Source organism: Bombina bombina, chromosome 1 (assembly GCF_027579735.1).
Source record: "Bombina bombina isolate aBomBom1 chromosome 1, aBomBom1.pri, whole genome shotgun sequence".
NCBI lineage: Eukaryota > Metazoa > Chordata > Amphibia > Anura > Bombinatoridae > Bombina > Bombina bombina.
In genome coordinates, this window is record NC_069499.1 from 296,214,928 (window position 1) to 296,235,895 (window position 20,968).

Below are 20,968 nucleotides of genomic sequence, written 5' to 3' on the forward strand. Positions count from 1 at the left end.
TTTTCACCAAAAGATACCAAGAGGAAAAAAGAAAATTTGATAATAGAAGTAAAATTAGAAAGTTGTTAAAATGTTGGGTTTCATGTTCCTTTAAGGTGTTGTAATAGGCTCTAAAACATCTACGGGACATAAATAAATACAATTATATCACACATTAAAAACAGCAAATAAAATATTTATGATTATTTTCGATTGGAAAAGGGGGCTTTAATTTCAAACTGAAATGAACATAGAATATGTAATAGGATGAATTTCAACGGTTCTAAAAAAAGTTGATTCAGTAAAAGCATATTAATTTAAAAAAATGTAATACTATCCACACTTTTAAAAGCCTATACATATTATTGTAGAGTAGACATGTGCAGAAAGATATATATATATATATATATATATATATATATATATATATATATATCCTATGAGATTTGTTCGCAGCCATATATATACAGTATATACACACACACATTATATATATTATATATCTAAGATGTATGCAGAAAGTCCTATACATTCCCGTACACTAATTAAGCCAAAAGCTGTTTTGACAATACTGGGATCTCCCGCTTCCTCATACAGACTAAGTGGAGGAATGTGGATGAACCCGTCCAGCCAGCTTCTTCCCATTCTGTATCATTGTTGTTATATCCGATATTTTATCCCCCAGCGTCTTAACAACACAATCACAACAACCATGTGAGGGTGACAATGGATTCCATGTTTCTGTTCAACTGGCTATACAGATATAAAAAGAGGGATTAATAAATAACTCACAGCTTCCTTGTTTCATTGTTTTTATAGATGTTCATAACCCATCTGACTAAGACATGATCTTGAGGATGGGAAATTTGTTCATTGTTATATCTCTGGTATGAAATACAAGCAATACAAATGAACTATTATGTACCCAGGTACAGTGCCTCCATCAAAAAGCTACATTTTAAAGATTTTTTCTTTTTTCTTTATCTTCTTTATGAAAGGCTTTTATAGCTAAGCATAGTGAGACTATTATTCCTATTACCTTACCCATAAATAATTAATAACTCCAAATTCTACCCAATCCATATATAATTCAAGTCCTGCAAAGCTTGTAACTTTTCTTCAAGCCTTAAAGGGATATAAAACCCAGAATGTTTCATTCATAATTCAGCTATAACACTGGTTTTCAAACCTGTCCTCAGGCCTCCCCAACAGGCCAGATTTTCAGGATTACCTTTGATGTGAGCAGGTAAAATAACCATGTTTACTAATCAGCTGATAATTTCACCTGTGCTCCGTTTAGATATACTCATGTGGCCTGTTAGAGAGGCCTGAGGACAGGTTTGAAAACCAGTGAGCTATAGCAGTGATGGCGAACCTATGGCACGCAGAAGCCAGTCTGTTGTCACGCGAGCCATAACTCTGTAAACATTGCTCACTGGCCTGTAAAGAGAGCGTGGCAGGCCCATGCAAAAATTGCAGAGCATCACAGGGGGCAGTATATAAATGTAGCGCGCCTTTTACCTTCACTAGGAAGCATGCTCGCACAGTGAAAGCAAGGGCGGCAGCAAGGAAGGGAGACAGCGGCAGCTGAGGTGGTAAGTTTCTGGGCATTGAGAGAAGTCTATTTTTTTTTCGTGGTGGCTAATTTTAATTTAGTTTAACAGTTACAGCGTGTAGTAGGCTCCTGCATCTGCACTGTGGCAGCAGTCTTATCCAGGACTGTTTAAGAGTGTGTGAAGTGTATTTTTATTTAGGCTGCATATCCGGATGCAGGCATTATAATTTGCTATTAGAGCTCTAGTATGGGAACACGAGTAGAAAAGGATGATGCCTGTGTCCGGATATGCATCCTAAATAAAAAAAGCTCTAGTATGGGAATACAATGTACCATTCTGAGTCCCGGCTTGTATTTTTAAAAGTTTGCCTGACGCCTACAGTGTGGGCTGGGCATGGTGAGCCATGTGGAAAGGGAAGATTTTTACTATGATGCTATGTTGTTGGTAAATAGTCCAAATATATTTTTTACTCCCCTTTTTGTGAGGAAAGAGTTTACTGTAAACTGGCTACAGAATTAAAGCCATGCTGTTTGGTGGTAATATCTGTAGTTGTTTTATTTGTTTCCCCCACTCTCTCTACTCTCTCCCCCTCTCTCTCTCTCTCCCCTCTATCTCTCCCCCTCTCTCTCTCTTCTCCTCTCCTTCTTCCCCTCTCTCTCTCTCTCTCCCCATTCTCTTTCTCTCTCTCCCTCCCCCCTCTCTCTCTCCCTCTCTCCCCCCTCTCTCTCTCCCCCCTCCCCCTATCTTCCCCTCTCTCTTCCCCTCTCTCTCTCTCTTCCCCTCTCTCTCCCCCTCCCTCTCTTTCCCCCTCCCTCTCCCCCCTCTCTCTTCCTCCCTCTTTCTCTCTTCCTCCCTCTTTCTCTCCCACTCTCTTTACCCCATATCTCTATCCCCCGCTCTACCCCTCCCTCCCTCTTTACCATCCTCTCTCCCTCTCCCCCATCTCCCTCTCTCGTTTGTATCATAGAAAAATGTTTTATTGTGTTTTTATTTTGATACAAAAGCAGCTAATTAACACAGGCAGTTGTATTTAGTGTTTTTCTAATAAAAAACATGGTATTCAGGTTTAATTACAGTGTTGGAACTTTGAAATAAAAAAGTTGCTTTCGTGTTAGACTTTGGGCACTCGGCCTCAAAAAGGTTCGCCATCACTGAGCTAGAGCGTACAATTTTAAACAGATTTCTAATGTACTTTTTTTTAAATCAAATTTGCTTTATTCCCTTGCTGAAAAGTATACAAAGGCAGCAATATATTATATACTGATTGGTGGTTGCCCTTATATGCCTCTTGTCATTGGCTCACTTGATGTGCTCAGATATAATTTGTTGAAAAGCAGGGTGGTAAGCTCAGGAGCTGTAAACGTCTGCCGCACTATATGGCAGCAGTTTTGCAAGAATGTTATTCATTTGCAAGAGCTTAAAGGGACAGTTCACCCAAATATTTTGTTCCCTTTAAATTATTCCCAATAATCCATTTTACCTGCTAGAGTATATTAAATTGTATACAAGTAGCTCCTTTACTCCTTCTGAAGCATTTGAAATAGCTGATTTAGCCTGTGTTATAGCTACCTATACTGAAAGTTTTGATACTGGAGTATAGGCTATTGACAAGCCTAAGTAAACACAGCCAGCAGAAGAAGTTACACTCTCAGTGGGCTGCAGGATAGTTAAGCAATAAAATGATAATTATCCATTGTTCTCTCCATGTATTAAGCTTTGGTGTTCCAGACAAATATAAGATAAGGAAGCAAATGTGTGTACACAAACTTATGACATAATGAGATCTGATATTACCTTTAAGTTCATCCCATTGTAATAGGCTGTGGTTTCAAAGCACAAAACCAGCTACTTCATATACATAAATAAACCTGAAAATGCAATGTATCAAATATTTTAAACTCTGCAGCTGGTATAACAAGTCACTGAAAATACATTAATGGAAAAACAATTTTACAGTGTACTGTCCCTTTAAGAAGGTAGCAAGTTTACCTGACATGTACTGTTCCAGAAATGTGCATGCTACAAATTAATAATAGATGCAAATTGGAAGAAAAAAATTAAATTGTAAGCTCTGTCTGAATCACAAAAGAAAAGTTTTGGGTTTCATGCCCCCTTTAAAGTCCAGTTAGTTATTAAACAGGTATCTACAAAGAAAGTAGTCTGGCAGAAATAGCAACTGTAAAAGAAAAATTAATTAATAAAATAAGTCCTAGTTGTATATAATAAATGCAGGTTTAATTACTGTAATTGTGACTATAGGTTTATTTTTAATTAGACATTTACAGTATCAGACTGAGTACCATTAATTAAGGTATTAATTAATATAATTTATCAGCTAATAATTAATTATGTCTAAAGCTATTTGTGAAGGTGATTGAAGTCACCTTGATGGCTATCCTATATAATAAAAGACAAGAGTTTGTCTGAAGCCGTCATGAGCAGTTCAGACAAACTCTTGCCGCGAGGACCCGGCAGCAGCTCAGCTGTAAGAGGCGGACGAGAGAGAGAGAGAGAGAGAGTGAGAGTGAGAGTGAGAGTGAGAGTGAGAGAGAGAGAGAGAGAGAGAGAGCTTTAGGACTAGTACAAATAATAAAATGTTCTCTAATAATCCAGGGACAATTTGATTGAAAACATTCTTGGACTAGAACGCTATATCCACTGCTTTCTGTTTGTTCTCTGCAGGTTAATATGCACTTTTACCCCTACTAAAGTCACAACTGTACATGAACAGCACTATACAAATATCTACGCCTGCTACTAGATTACATATTATAGCAGTCTTCTTCTAAAAAAGCATAAAAAAAACAGAATTTATGCTTACCTGATAAATTACTTTCTCCAACGGTGTGTCCGGTCCACGGCGTCATCCTTACTTGTGGGAATATCTCTTCCCCAACAGGAAATGGCAAAGAGTCCCAGCAAAGCTGGCCATATAGTCCCTCCTAGGCTCCGCCCATCCCAGTCATTCGACCGACGGACAGGAGGAAAAAATAGGAGAAACCATAGGGTGTCGTGGTGACTATAGTTAGAGAAAATAATTCATTGGACCTGATTAAAAAACCAGGGCGGGCCGTGGACCGGACACACCGTTGGAGAAAGTAATTTATCAGGTAAGCATAAATTCTGTTTTCTCCAACATTGGTGTGTCCGGTCCACGGCGTCATCCTTACTTGTGGGAACCAATACCAAAGCTTTAGGACACGGATGAAGGGAGGGAGCAAATCAGGTCACCTAAACGGAAGGCACCACGGCTTGCAAAACCTTTCTCCCAAAAATAGCCTCCGAAGAAGCAAAAGTATCAAATTTGTAAAATTTGGCAAAAGTGTGCAGTGAAGACCAAGTCGCTGCCTTACATATCTGATCAACAGAAGCCTCGTTCTTGAAGGCCCATGTGGAAGCTACAGCCCTAGTGGAGTGAGCTGTGATTCTTTCAGGAGGCAGTCTCATAAGCCAATCGGATGATGCTTTTAAGCCAAAAGGAAAGAGAGGTAGAAGTTGCTTTTTGACCTCTCCTTTTACCAGAATAGACGACAAACAGAGAAGAAGTTTGTCTGAACTCTTTTGTAGCTTCTAAGTAGAATTTTAGAGCACGGACTACATCTAAATTGTGTAGCAAACGTTCCTTCTTTGAAACTGGATTCGGACACAAAGAAGGTACAACTATCTCCTGATTAATATTTTTGTTGGAAACAACCTTTGGTAGAAAACCAGGCTTAGTACGCAGAACAACCTTATCTGAATGGAACACCAGATAGGGTGGAGTACACTGTAGAGCAGATAACTCAGAAACTCTTCTAGCAGAAGAAATAGCAACCAAAAACAAAACTTTCCAAGATAACAACTTAATATCTATGGAATGTAAAGGTTCAAACGGAACCCCTTGAAGAACTGAAAGAACTAGATTTAAACTCCAGGGAGGAGTCAAAGGTCTGTAAACAGGCTTGATCCTAACCAAAGCCTGAACAAATGCTTGAACATCTGGCACAACTGCCAGTTGTTTGTGTAGTAGGACAGATAAAGCAGAAATCTTTAGAGAACTCGCAGATAATCCTTTATCCAAACCTTCTTGTAGAAAGGAAAGAATCCTAGGAATCTTTATCTTATTCCATGGGAATCCCTTGGATTCACACCAGCAGATATATCTTTTCCATATTTTATGGTAAATCTTTCTAGTTACCGGTTTTCTGGCTTGAACCAGAGTATCTATCACGGAATCTGAAAACCCACGCTTTGATAGAATCAAGCGTTCAATCTCCAAGCCGTCAGCTGGAGGGAGACCAGATTTGGATGTTCGAATGGACCCTGAACAAGAAGGTCCTGTCTCAAAGGTAGCTTCCATGGTGGAACCGATGACATATTCACCAGGTCTGCATACCAAGTCCTGCGTGGCCACGCAGGAGCTATCAAGATCACCGAGGCCCTCTCCTGTTTGATCCTGGCTACTAGCCTGGGAATGAGAGGAAACGGTGGAAACACATAAGCTAGGTTGAAGGTCCAAGGCGCTACTAGTGCATCCACTAGAGTCGCCTTGGGATCCCTGGATCTGGACCCGTAGCAAGGAACCTTGAAGTTCTGACGAGACGCCATCAGATCCATATCTGGAATGCCCCATAGTTGCGTCAACTGGGCAAAGATCTCCGGGTGGAGTTCCCACTCCCCCGGATGGAATGTCTGACGACTCAAATAATCCGCTTCCCAGTTTTCCACACCTGGAATGTGGATCGCAGATAGGTGGCAGGAGTGATTCTCCACCCATTGTATTATTTTGGTCACTTCTTTCATCGCCAGGGAACTCCTTGTTCCCCCCTGATGATTGAGATACGCAACAGTCGTCATCTTGTCTGATTGGAATCTTATGAATCTGGCCTTTGCTAGCTGAGGCCAAGCCCTGAGAGCATTGAATATCGCTCTAAGTTCCAGAATGTTTATCGGGAGAAGAGACTCTTCCCGAGACCACAGTCCCTGAGCTTTCAGGGATTCCCAGACCGCGCCCCAGCCCACTAGGCTGGCGTCGATCGTGACGATGACCCACTCTGGACTGCGGAAGCTCATTCCCTGGGATAGGTGATCCTGGGTTAGCCACCAACGGAGTAAGTCTCTGGTCTTCTGATCTACTTGAATCACTGGAGACAAGTCTGTATAGTCCCCATTCCACTGTTTCAGCATGCACAGTTGTAATGGTCTTAGATGAATTCGCGCAAAAGGAACTATGTCCATTGCTGCAACCATCAATCCTACTACTTCCATGCACTGAGCTACGGAAGGACGAGGAATAGAATGAAGAACTTGACAAGCGTTTAGAAGTTTTGACTTTCTGACATCTGTCAAGAAAATCCTCATTTCTAAGGAATCTATTATTGTTCCCAAGAAGGGAACTCTTGTCGACGGAGACAGGGAACTTTTTTCTATGTTCACCTTCCATCCGTGAGATCTGAGAAAGGCCAGAACGATGTCTGAGTGAGCCTTTGTCTTTGAAAGAGACGACGCTTGTACTAGAATGTCGTCCAAATACGGTACTACTGCAATGCCCCTTGGTCTTAGAACCGCTAGAAGGGATCCGAGTACCTTTGTGAAAATCCTTGGAGCAGTGGCTAACCCGAATGGGAGGGCCACAAACTGGTAATGTTTGTCCAGAAAGGCGAACCTTAGGAACTGATGATGTTCTTTGTGGATAAGGATATGTAGATACGCATCCTTTAGATCCACGGTAGTCATAAATTGAACTTCCTGAATTGTGGGTAGAATCGTTCGAATGGTTTCCATCTTGAACGATGGTACTCTGAGAAATTTGTTTAGGATCTTTAAATCCAGGATTGGTCTGAAAGTTCCCTCTTTTTTGGGAACTACAAACAGATTTGAGTAAAATCCCATTCCTTGTTCCGCCGTTGGAACTGGGTGTATCACTCCCATCTTTAACAGGTCTTCTACACAATGTAAGAATGCCTGTCTCTTTATTTGGTTTGAGGATAAGTGAGACATGTGGAACCTTCCCCTTGGGGGTAGTTCCTTGAATTCCAGAAGATAACCCTGAGAAACTATTTCTAGCGTCCAGGGATCCTGAACATCTCTTGCCCAAGCCTGAGCAAAGAGAGAGAGTCTGCCCCCCACTAGATCCGGTCCCGGATCGGGGGCTATCCCTTCATGCTGTTTTGTTAGCAGCGGCAGGCTTCTTGGCCTGCTTACCCTTGTTCCAGCCTTGCATCGGTTTCCAGGCTGGTTTGGTCTGTGAGGTATTACCCTCTTGCTTAGAGGATGCAGAATTAGAGCCCGGTCCGTTCCTGAAATTACGAAAGGAACGAAAATTAGACTTATTCTTGGCTTTGAAAGGCCTATCTTGTGGGAGGGCGTGGCCCTTTCCCCAAGTGATGTCTGAGATAATCTCTTTCAATTCTGGCCCAAAGAGAGTTTCACCCTTGAAGGGGATATTAAGCAATTTTGTCTTGGATGATACATCCGCTGACCAAGACTTTAGCCAAAGCGCTCTGCGCGCCACAATTGCAAACCCTGAATTTTTCGCCGCTAATCTAGCTATTTGCAATGCGGCATCTAAAATAAAAGAGTTAGCCAACTTAAGTGCGTTAACTCTGTCCATAACCTCCTCATATGGAGTCTCTCTACTGAGCGACTTTTCTAGTTCCTCGAACCAGAACCACGCTGCTGTAGTGACAGGAACAATGCACGAAATGGGTTGAAGAAGGTAACCTTGCTGTATAAAAATCTTTTTAAGCAAACCCTCCAATTTTTTATCCATAGGATCTTTGAAAGCACAATTATCCTCGATAGGAATAGTAGTGCGCTTGTTTAGAGTAGAAACTGCCCCCTCGACCTTAGGGACTGTCTGCCATAAGTCCTTTCTGGGGTCGACCATAGGAAATAATTTCTTAAATATAGGAGGGGGAACAAAAGGTATGCCGGGCTTCTCCCATTCCTTATTCACTATGTCCGCCACCCGCTTGGGTATAGGAAAAGCGTCGGGGTGCACCGGAACCTCTAGGAACTTGTCCATCTTGCATAATTTTTCTGGAATGACCAGATTGTCACAATCATCCAGAGTAGATAACACCTCCTTAAGCAGTGCGCGGAGATGTTCTAATTTAAATGTCACAACATCAGGTTCAGCCTGTTGGGAAATTTTTCCTGAATCTGAAATTTCCCCATCTGACAAAACCTCCCTCATGGCCCCTTCAGATTGGTGTGAGGGTATGACAGAACAATTATCATCAGCGCCCTCCTGCTCTTCAGTGTTTAAAACAGAGCAATAGCGCTTTCTCTGATATGCAGGCATTTTGGATAAAATATTTGCTATGGAGTTATCCATTACAGCCGTCAATTGTTGCATGGTAATAAGCATTGGCGCGCTAGAAGTACTAGGGGCCTCCTGCGTGGGCAAAACTGGTGTAGACACAGAAGGAGATGATGTAGAACCATGTCTACTCCCTTCATCTGATGAATCATCTTGGGCAACTTCATTATCTGTGACAGTACTGTCCTTACTTTGTTTGGACGCTTTGGCACAATTATCACATAATTTAGAAGGGGGAGACACATTGACTTTCATACATATAGAACATAGCTTATCTGAAGGCACAGACATGTTAAAAAGGCTTAAACTTGTCAGGAAAACACAAAAACCGTTTTAAAACAAAACCGTTACTGTCTCTTTAAATTTTAAAAAGAGCACACTTTATTACTGAATATGTGAAAAAATATGAAGGAATTGTTCAAAATTTACCAAAATTTCACCACAGTGTCTTAAAGCATTAAAAGTATTGCACACCAATTTTCAGAGCTTTAACCCTTAAAATAACGAAACCGGAGCCGGTTACAGTTTTAACCCCTCTACAGTCCCAGCTACAGCCTTTGCTGCGACTCTACCAAGCCCAGAGGGGAATACGATACCAAATGACGCCTTCTAGGAACTTTTCCAACTATTTTCAGGTCTTCACACATGCATCTGCATGTCTTGCTCTCAAAAACAACTGCGCAGTAATGGCGCGAAAATGAGGCTCAGCCTACAACTGGGAAGGCCCTTCCTGACTGGAAAAGGTGTCTAACATAGTGCCTGACGTTAAAAAACGTTCCCCAAGTTTATAAATGTGAAATACCAGCATAAACATGTATAAAATGCCCAAATAAAGCAATCGATTTTGCCCATAAAAGTGTCTACCAGTTTTATAGCCCATATTAAGCCCTTTATTCTGCTTGAGACTAAGAAAAAGGGGAAATGACAGCATTCCAGCATTACACAGTCTTGTTAGAAATATGGCTAGTCATACCTTAAGCAGAAAAGTCTGCTAACTGTTTCCCCCAACTGAAGTTACTTCATCTCAACAGTCCTATGTGGAAACAGCAAAGGATTTTAGTTACTGTCTGCTAAAATCATCTTCCTCTCACAAACAGAATTCTTCATCTATTTCTGTTTCAGAGTAAATAGTACATACCAGCACTATTTTAAAATAACAAACTCTTGATAGTAGAATAAAAAACTACAACTAAACACCACATACTCTTAACCATCTCTGTGGAGATGTTGCCTGTGCAACGGCAAAGAGAATGACTGGGGTGGGCGGAGCCTAGGAGGGACTATATGGCCAGCTTTGCTGGGACTCTTTGCCATTTCCTGTTGGGGAAGAGATATTCCCACAAGTAAGGATGACGCCGTGGACCGGACACACCAATGTTGGAGAAACTTAGGTTTGAGATGGGACAAAATATCAGACAAAAATCTGTGAAAGCAAAACTGGCAGTTGAGCAGTCTGACTACTGCACAATGTGGTTTACACACAGCATTTTAAAATGTGTTCCCAGTTCACAAGTAGAAGGAGCTGACAGGAATACAACTTTAAGAGAAATCTTTAAGATGATAGAAAATTAAACAGAAAAGGGGAAAGAGAAAAAAAGACAGCAGTTGCTTTGGTTCATGGGTACATTCTTTAAAAGATCTAAAGTATGATTAACCAACAGTACTTCTTTACAAAATGTTACATGCATCTGTAATCTAAACTGTGAAGCACAACATATAGAATAGAATAATTTATTCGCGAAGTATAAAAAAACGAAAATGATACAAGGAATTTTTCATGGTGCAAAGGTATCAGACAGGGATAGGCACAGACAAAGGCTGTGGCGGACATTTTTCAAAGTACAGAACTTAGTGATGGACACCAAGGTACATTTGAAATTAAAAACATTATTTTATAGTGCTTGTGTTATTATACTGATGCAGATACCATTGATCTTATAACCAGCCTTCCTCTGGCTATACCCATGAGCCAGTGTCACTACTGTGTCTTTGTATATTGCTTGGTGTTATTATACTGATGCAGATACCATTGATCTTATAACCAGCCTTCCTCTGGCTATACCCATGAGCCAGTGTCACTACTGTATAATTATATAGTGCTTGGTGTTATTATACTGATGCAGATACCATTGATCCTATAACCAGCCCTCCTCTGGCTATACCCATGAGCCACTGTAACTACTGTGTCATTATATAGTGCTGGGTGTTATTATACTGATGCAGATAGCATTGATCTTATAACCAGCCCTCCTCTGGCTATACCCATGAGCAAGTGTCACTACTGTGTCATTATATAGTGCTGGGTGTTATACTGATGCAGATACCACAGATCCTATAACCAGCCCTCCTCTGGCTATACCCATGTGCCAGTGTCACTACTGTATCATTATTTAGTGCTGGGTGTTATTATACTGATGCAGATACCACTGACCCTATAACCAGCCCTTGTCTGGCTATACCCATGAGCAAGTGTCAGTACTGTGTCATTATATAGTGCTGGGTGTTATACTGATGCAGATACCACTGACCCTGTAACCAGCCCTTGTGTGGCTATACACATGTGCCAGTGTCACTTCTGTGTCTTTGTATAGAGCTGGGTGTTATTATAGAGATGCAGATGCACATCCAGTATTTCACTCAGGCTTTATTTTTTCCATAACTTATCACCCAATATCACTAGCAGTCTCTTGACAAGCCACTAACTTTATTCACACTACCTATTATTTAATCAGAAAGAAAATATATACAAAGGTTGTGGCGGACACTGCAAGGGCTAGTCATGGACACCAGTGTCCGTGTATGGACACCTTGCCTATCCCTAGTATCAGATGACAATGAACAAGCAAATACAATCAGCAGTGTAAAAATCTAACCATCAAATATATTCACAAAGAGTGACTACTAAAGCGTAATTTATCACACCAAATATGAAATAAGAGAAGGGAAAAATGGTTTGTTCGAATCTATAAATCTCTCAACCATTGCCAACGATAAAAAGATAGACGATTAAAAAAACAATGGCCACGGCGAGATGAATCCAATAATTTTTTTTCCCTAAGATCTACATACAATATGGTGTGCAACCAGGTAACTTACACCAGGTTAGCTAAATATTGGATATTTTAGCAGAGCACTTTTAGTTGTGTCTTTACAGTTCTGCCCCTGTATTTAAAACTGAATGGAATAAAAATAGTTTTCCACTAACTGCTACAATGATATTAAAGTGAAGGTCAATTTGGATGAATCCGTGCCCGGTTTTTAATAAACCTATTAAAAACAAGGGCACTTTAATGCATCAAAATTGACATTTCACTCCTTTTCTTCAAAAACTTACCTTTTAATCCTGTCAGCCGCTGCAGCTCTTCCTACGCCCGTCGCAAGTTCTCTTTGCGGGTCTAAAATGACGAATCCGGCTTCCTCCAATCACGGTGTTGCATAAGGCCATGATCCCCCCGGGAGGAAAGCCGTGATTGGAGGAAGCCGGATTCGTAATTTCTGACGTAAGAAGACGCTTCCGACGGCCGGGGGAATCGCTGGAGCAGCATTCAGGATTAAAAAGGTAAGTTTTTGAAGAAAAGGAGTGAAATGTCAATTTTGATTAATTAAAGTGCCCTTGTTTTTAATAGGTTTATTAAAAACCGGGCACTAATTCATCCAAATTGACCTTCACTTTAAGGTTCTAAATGCCTGTTTACCACCTTTTGTCCAGTGATGATCAAAGTAACATCTGCCCTGCACACAGTATTACCAACAAATAAACTTATCAAGAACAAACTATGGGGCTGCTTATCTAAACCTCGCCAGACCAAACATAGTTTTTCACGCCAACCCTCGCAGGGGTTGTCCTGGTAGAATTCTTTTTAAAAAGGGGCAGTCCCTGCAAGTAGTGAGATGTCTATTTAAATTAATGGAACTCGCTGGAAAGGGAAACTTTGCCATGTAGGGCGCAGTTAGCAGTGAGCACACTTAAAAAAATTAAATCCAACAGCCAATATAAATCACATTACGCTGCTTTCTGCATATAGCATCTTACATTTGTATATATTTTGGTATGCATGTGTTTTTCTACTAGGGTATTTATTATATGTTTCGAGTATTTTGTCACAACCTCGCCTCCTTTTCAATTGCGAGAAAAAAAATAGTGAGAACTGTAGGACGTAAATATTTAGAGAATTACACTTGGATTTGAGAGAAAATTTCATACACACCAATGTTTAGCCCATTTTACAAAAAAATAACAATTACGTTTTGTGATTTGTACTTATAAGAACGAATTTGTATGTGCTTTTGCACACCCAGTGTACTTAAATTACAATTTATGTTGTGCATATTTAATACAATTTATTCCTGTGTAATTTACATACAAATTTTACGTTTTTGATAATTTTCTTACAATTTTTAATGCACCTTAACAATATTATTATTTCCTGTATATTTATATGGTTTAATTATTTGTTTTATGTGATTTTTAAATTTCGACTTTAATTGTGCACTTTTGTAATGTATACATCTCCTTCCCATATGAAAATGTAGTATACGCCCATTATCGAGACACCCTGTATTCAGGGTAAAAAGTGGCTTTATATAACTTCACCAGTGAAATAAAAGGACTGGCGAGCATTCTTAAATAATCTCGCCAGCCCAGAGACCTTTAGATAATCAGCCCCTGTCAGGTACGTCCAGCATTTAAAGTGGTCTTCAGTTTTTTTTTTTTTTATTTATTTATTTATGCATCACAAAGTATTCACTCAATTGTAAAAGAACTGCAGACATTTTTTTGCTACCGGGAATTTCAGAGAAAAACTTGCCTAAAGTACCAGAGACTTTTTAGCATTTTTGCCATCACTAAAGAGAAATAGAGCTTCTGTTTTTTGTTTTTGTTTTATTTACATATGAAAACTATATATTTTTACCTTGTTTTTTTGGCATTAAAGGAGCTTTCAATGGATGACAATTTCAACTAGCTATTTATTTTTCAGAATTAAGGTCATTGTGATTTTTTTGTAAGATCATTACAGACAGTGACAGTGTCACTGTTAGTAAACAATGGGTGATCTGGCTTCATATGGGAAGAGACCACCATCAGTGCTCCCTTACCTTATGAAGGCAGATGCCTTCTGCCCCCGCTGTCTAAAGGGACTTCAACATTCACCTCTGTGCTGGAGGTAGGCACTATGACAACACATCATGTTGGGCAAAATAATGTGGGACATAGTACCTATGTCCATTTGACGCAAGGGGTTACAACTGTCATTTTGTTAGAAAAATGTGCATTGTTCTGAATTCTGGGGACATATCCCATTGAAAAGCCTCTTGAATATTGTTTATCTTACTTCTTTTCTTTCGCCTATCAGAGAGAGAAACTAATTAGCTTCTGCAAATATTAACCAATTATTGTGCAGAAAGTAGGAGGATAATGGGTCTGCATTCCAAAGAATGCACATCAGCATCTCTGTGGGGAGTGGAGGAACTACAATTCTTAAAGTTACATTTCAGGAAAAGCAGACAAAATAAATAATAAAAGCACACTGCAAATATTTATAAAGTGACATGAAACCCACATTTTTTTATTTCGTGATTAAGAAAGAGAATGCAATTTTAAACAACTTTATGATTTACTTCTATTATCTAATTTACTTCATTCTCTTGATATATTTTGTTGAAAAGCATATCTAAATAGGCTTAGTCGCTGCTGATTGGTGGCTACACATAGTTGCCTCGTATGATTGGCTCACTCATGTGCGTTGCCATTTTTTTAACAAAGGATACCTAAAGGATGAAGCAAATTAGATTATAGAAGTCAATTGAAATGTTTAAAATTATATTCTCTATCTGAATCATGAAAGAAAAATGTTGTGTTTCATGTCCATTTAACTATTCATAATTAAATATTATATGGAGAATTATTTTTCCATTTTATTGTCCCTTTAGTCTCAATGGCTTGGGACAGACTGGTTTGTAAGAGATATCCCTATGTGAGTACACAATCAAAAATGTGTTACCTGCTCAGGTAAAGACTGACATTTTCTCAAACAGAAATATCTAAAAAATCTGGTCTGTTTCCAGACCTTGAGGATATACAATCTCTAAATGAATATATTGGGTAGTTAGAATTTCAGAATATCGAATATGCTACATCAGAAAAAGGATTATAAAGTTTTAGCCAACCCAGTTAATGCCCTCCTGCAAAACGTTGCTTGCTTTGCTCATGAAAAATCCAGCTGCCCAGAGAGTTAAAGTAGAAATTGTATAATATTTAAACATTATAATCATATAAATGATCACTTTAAACTAAAATGCATCTGACAAATTCTGAAATTATAAGCAGAGCAGTCTCTTATAATCGAATAATAACTAACGTACCATACACTGACAGATATAATATATGACACAATATTATTATATATAACATAGTAAGTATAAGGAGATGTAATGCATTCTACAATATTAAATGTAATGCATATCAGTATATTTAAACATCAGTTGTAATATTTTTTTAAAATAATATAAAAATGATGGTGTATTAGGAATATATTAAAATATAATATTAGATTTAAGGGACATAAAAGCACAAAAAAAGCAAATACTCTAAGCAACAGTGCAATAATACTACACAGTCAGCTCCAGAGCAGCAATGCACTACTCTATCTGGCTGACACATCTTGTGGTCCATTGACAAGAGGCTTATGTGTGTAACCTCCAATCAGCTAGCTGCTAGAAGTGCATTGCTGCTACCTAGGTATGCTTAAAAAGGATACCAAGAGATAATTAAATTTGATAACAGAAGTAAAATAAAAAGTCTGTTAAAATTGCATGTCTGTCTGAATCATGAAAGTTTAATATATACAACCAGGCTATCTCTAGCTTAGACGTATCAAAACAATTGTGCCTCTGTAAACACCCCAATTTTAAAACAGAGCAAGCCCACCTCCTTATAGTTCACCTCCCATCAGAAGACAAGCTCCTCAGCACTGGCTTATTTAGCTGGTTAATACTGATAGGGTATAAAACCACTGCATAAGTCAGCTGGCACACTGTTCTCACTGTGCATGGCAGCGTAAGAATCAAGTGCTATAGAAATTCCATCTCATTGAACAGACATGTAAATAGTATGCTGGGGTTACACCGATAAAAAAATAAGCTCCAGCACTGATTAAGCAATGTATTGCAGCATGTATTAGGGTCAGGGGTTATGAATTCCATGGCTTGCAATCAATCCTCTCTTGGGAAATAGAAAAACTTCAGTTTTCAGGCTTGGATTACAGCAAAAGCAGGCAAAATAAATCATGAAACTGCATTTCTTAAATTTCTCTTCTATGCACAAGTGCTCATAATGTATCACCCTTTTTATAATTAAATCAGATAAATTAAATAAGCCAATACTAATCAATGAATATTATATAATACATTTTTAATAAGGAAAAAAAAAAATTGGATCTGGTTAGGATGGAATAATTATAGATGTCATACTATTAGTTATGTTTAGTCTGACAAAACAGTTATTTGTGAAATTAAAGGGACACTGAACCCAAATTTTTTCTTTCGTGATTCAGATAGAGCATGCAATTTTAAGCAACTTTCTAATTTACTCCTATTATCAACTTTTCTTCGTTCTCTTGCTATCTTTATTTGAAAAAGAAAACATCTAAGCTTTTTTATTGGTTCAGAGATCTGGACAGCACTTTTTATTGGTGGAATGTATCCACCAATCAGCAAGAATAACCCAGGTTGATCACCAAAAATGGGCATCGAAGCTTACATTCTTGCATTTCAAATAAAGATACCAAAAGAATGAAGAAAAATTTATAATAGGAATAAATTAGAAAGTTGCTTAAAGGGACAGTTTACTCAAAAATGTTCTCCCCTTTAATTTGTTCCCAATGATCCACTTTACCTGCTGGAGTGTATTAAATTGTTTACAAGTAGCTCCTTTACCCTTATATTGGCATTTGAAATTGTTAATTTAGCATGTGGTATCCCCACCTATTCTGAAAGTTTGTGGCCGCGCGTACCAGCTATAGATAAGCTTTGTAAACACAGCCAGCAGAAGAAATTACACTCCCAGTGTGATAAAGCAGAGATAAGGTAATAAAATGTTGATTTTCCATTGTTCTCTCAAAGTATTGGTGATTGTTTTAAGGACAGACATAAGATAAATAAACATGTATATGTGCACAATGTGATACAGTAATGAGATCTGATTATACCTACAAGCTCAACCTATTTTATTAGGCTGTGGCTTCAAAACACAAAATCAGAGCTTTAATATACAGAAATAAACTTTAAAAAGCTAATTTTCATACATTTTTTACTCTGCAGTTGGTAAAAAAAGCAATTGTAAACACATTAAGGGAAAAACTATTTTACAGTATACTGTCCCTTTAAAATGTCAAGCTCTATCTGAATCACGAAAGAAAAAAATTGGGTTCAGTTTCACTTTAAAGGGACAATAAACCCAAAGTTTTTATTTCATGATTCAGATAGAGAATACAATAACTTTCCAATTTACTTCCATTATTTAATTTGCTTCCTTCTCTTCTTATCCTTTGCTAAAAGGTTTATCTAGGTAAGCTTAGAAACAGCAAAGAACCTAGCTTCTAGCTGCTGATTGGTGACTGCATATATATATATATATATATATATATATATATATATATATATATATATATATATATATACACCAATTGTCATTGGCTTACCCATGTGTTCAGTTAGAAACTAGTAGTGCATTGCTGCTCCTTCGACAACTGATACCAAGAGAATGAAACAAATTAGATAATAGAAGTAAATTAGAAAGTTGTTTAAAATTGTATTATCTATAAGAATAATGAAAGAAAATATTTGGGTTTCATGTCCCTTTAAGTTTACAATCTCTTCCATGAACATTTTTCGGTCACACAGTTTGCTAAACCTTCAAGCTGCTGATTTCACATGATCAATCACAATGCTGTCACTACACTTTTACCCTGCAGAGGAAATTGATGCTACTGCAATAAAACAAACATGTTAGCCTCAAAAGGTAAGATGCACAGTAATAAGCACCAATGTCTACTGATGAGATGTGTTGCGGATTGGAGAGTACCATATGGAGAGTGGACATAACATCAAAGCAGGAAAATCTGAACAAACCATATCGTAAACTGTTGGTTACTGTGCACCCGCTGTGAGAAAGGGCAGGGAGCAGGGGCACATACAGTGTTTTAAAATTGCCAATTGTTTATTAGTTCAAGTTCTATCTGCTGCAAACACACGTCCTCCTCAACTTATTTGCCAAGGCAGTGATTTTTATTTACCTTAATATTCAACTTGTTAAAAGCAAGGCAATGAATACCTTACAGACAGAAAAAGGAGCACATACTTGGAGTACATGGAGGTAAGGTAGATGAGAGACAATGTACAAACCAATAAGAAAAGTGAAAGTTATAGAAGGGCATAACACCTGTAAAGATGAGAGAATAAAAGTCCATAATGCAAGGAAATAACAGAAAAGTTGAGCAGAACTCAGGCTGTTATAAACTCCTATCTCAAATCATCACAGCCATCTAGTCTACTTTCAGGAATGAAAAATATATTTTGACTCAATGCATAATTCACTGCTATTATAATAAGATGGATATCATTCTACTTTTTGCAAATTAAACTTATTTAAAAAAAAAACTGCATGCATGTAGTTTCTTTAAACGTAAACCTAGCTTAAAAAAAGAGAAAAACAAAACACTTTTTTGGATTTGAGGGCTCAAATGTGTAAAATAAATAAGCGAGACACCATTATTTCTTTAACCCAGCACAGACAAAAATATATATGATACTTTCAAATGATTCACCTTTTATGTTATATTGATTTCTGCCAAACTGAACAGAAACACTCAAGCAATGACCAGACCCTCATAGCCATCCACAATAAAAGCACCCAGAGGGCTTCTCATTGCCATAAAACTGCTGGGTGTAGCTCCATTTATTTGTGCCTGCTCACCAAGAGAAACTACTAGTATAATGAAAACTCCTCCAACAAGATATTGAATATGCTGTTCCAGTATCTGGGATCAGTTAAGAAAACCACACCATTTACTGTAAATCTGCTTTGCAGACACATATGAAGTTTAAAATAATCACTCAGAAATGTGAATCCAATATTGAACTTTTTCAGTACCTGTAAAACACTTCATTTATACTAAACACAGGTCCAACATACTGTTTTAAAGGGTAAGTGCTTGAGATCTTGGGCAAACAAATGAATCCTCACAAAATTGTTGACAATTCAAGAATAATCACAAAGCTACAAAGTTAGCAACTCATTAATCAAGTATGAAATATACTCATTTCTGGAGTAACCACACATCCCAGCTTGCAGTATATGTGATATGTGGTTGAGTACAAAAAGTAAATATTTCACATGCAACGTTTCTAACAATTATTGAACTACTTCAGTTCCTGTCCTTGTAGCTGTCTGCATTGAATTTGGTGGATCTTTCAAAATTTCATGACATATCACCAACAAAACATTGTGCACACAAGTACCCCATTTAAAAACGAAATCTTAAAGCACTGTTACTACTATAACACACAAGGAAATAAAATAGTGAGCTAGGTGTCTGCACTTGAAATGTATAATGAGTATTATAGGAATAATAATACCAATTTTATATTATATCAAGTCAATAAACAATGTATGTGTTTTATCATTCCTAGCAAACCTGAGGCGAAAAAACTGTTACCTCAGATGGCATGCCTGTGCCCCAGCATTACTCACCTGTGCCCACGCAGCAGCAACATAATTTAGCACAAAACCAGCCCAGACAGGAGCCAGGAGGGTAGCTAGCGCTGCTGCTCTTCATGCTGTTCTGACAGCTTTCATGGCATGTGGAAATCAGATAAATAAATACAACGACTGTATTCACGATCCAGCGTTTACTGTGTGACTGCTGTGCGCAGACTGGAGTGGCTGGTTACCTATTATTGCAGGAGGAGCCTGTGAGCGGGGAGGGGCTGTCCCTCGGTTGTGTATGTAGTGCTCACTGTACGCACAAACCGAGCTCGTATCGTGCACAAATGTATTATTGCTCTTACACCTCACAATCACACGAAATTAGTTACGCTATACTGTCCGCTTCTCGTATACAAATGTACATATTCTCCTTGTCATACGCTCCCGCGCAAATTCACATACAAAGAAATGCAATGCATTCCTGTCGCACTAACACATAATATACTTTTTTCTTCAATTAACAGCAATCTGCGCCTCAGGTACACATGTTTACTGTACAGTACTCCTTTCAAATGTGTGTTTATATTGTACGGTGCTCCTCTCGTGTACACATATTTACTGTACTTTGCTCCTGACAAACACTTATACTGAGCTGAGTGCTCCTCATAAAATAAAGATGTACTGTGCTATGCTTCTCCCGTCTATACATAATATACAGTGCTCCTCATATATATCTGCATATTGTATAACTTTTATAAATACATACAATATGTTCGGCACTGTGCACCTCTCAATACCACATGCTGCCTGTGTGCTCCTTTCATATGGACACACATGTGCTACACAGAGCTCTCATCTACAGATATGCACCGCAACATAGGGACTCCCTCTGTTCCAAAAAATCTAAGCATGAAACGTTTCCTCTATCCCAGATGGTGTGCAGCACATTACAAAACAGCCAGAGAATTTGTAAAATGAAAACTTGCAAAATGTTATAATCTCACTGGGTTTTATCTGCACACCCAACGTGATAGCTATCAACAGAATTAATTTTGCCAGTTATTTCACTCAGAAAATGTTAATTTATACATCAGTCAAAGGGTCTAAAGTACATATGCTATAAATAGATACTATAATGTTGCATTGTGTACTGTCACCATAAGCCCTGTCACCCAATTGCCACCTCCTGTCATTGATATACACTGGGAAATGTACCCCACAAATTGTAATTTATGTGCCTTTTTATACACACATTTTACCTGAGAGCTTGTTAAAATGCCAGTTTAATACCAGACAATTGACAACCTTAGTTATGTCACTAAGGACTATGTAGGTTAGGGTCAGTTTTTTAACTTTGTTGTGGTAGATAAAGTGGGCCAGTGATAAGGTTTGCAGCATTTGCCAGGTGATTCAGAAAATTAAATG

General features: G+C 38.4%; 1 protein-coding gene across 3 annotated transcripts in view; it reads right to left on the reverse strand.

The window, feature by feature from the left end:
* The window catches only part of KALRN (kalirin RhoGEF kinase), a 731,621-nt gene that overhangs the window by 404,765 nt on the left and 305,888 nt on the right, over positions 1-20,968 (reverse strand). Inside the window, exon 1 of one of the 3 annotated variants that reach the window (XM_053698062.1) lies at positions 19,589-19,733. The exons of the other annotated variants lie outside the window; for them this stretch is intronic. Coding sequence (XP_053554037.1) covers positions 19,589-19,673 — 85 coding nt within the window. The 5' untranslated portion in view covers positions 19,674-19,733. Of the gene's footprint in view, positions 1-19,588; positions 19,734-20,968 lie in introns of those variants that run through there. 3 annotated transcript variants of the gene reach the window in all.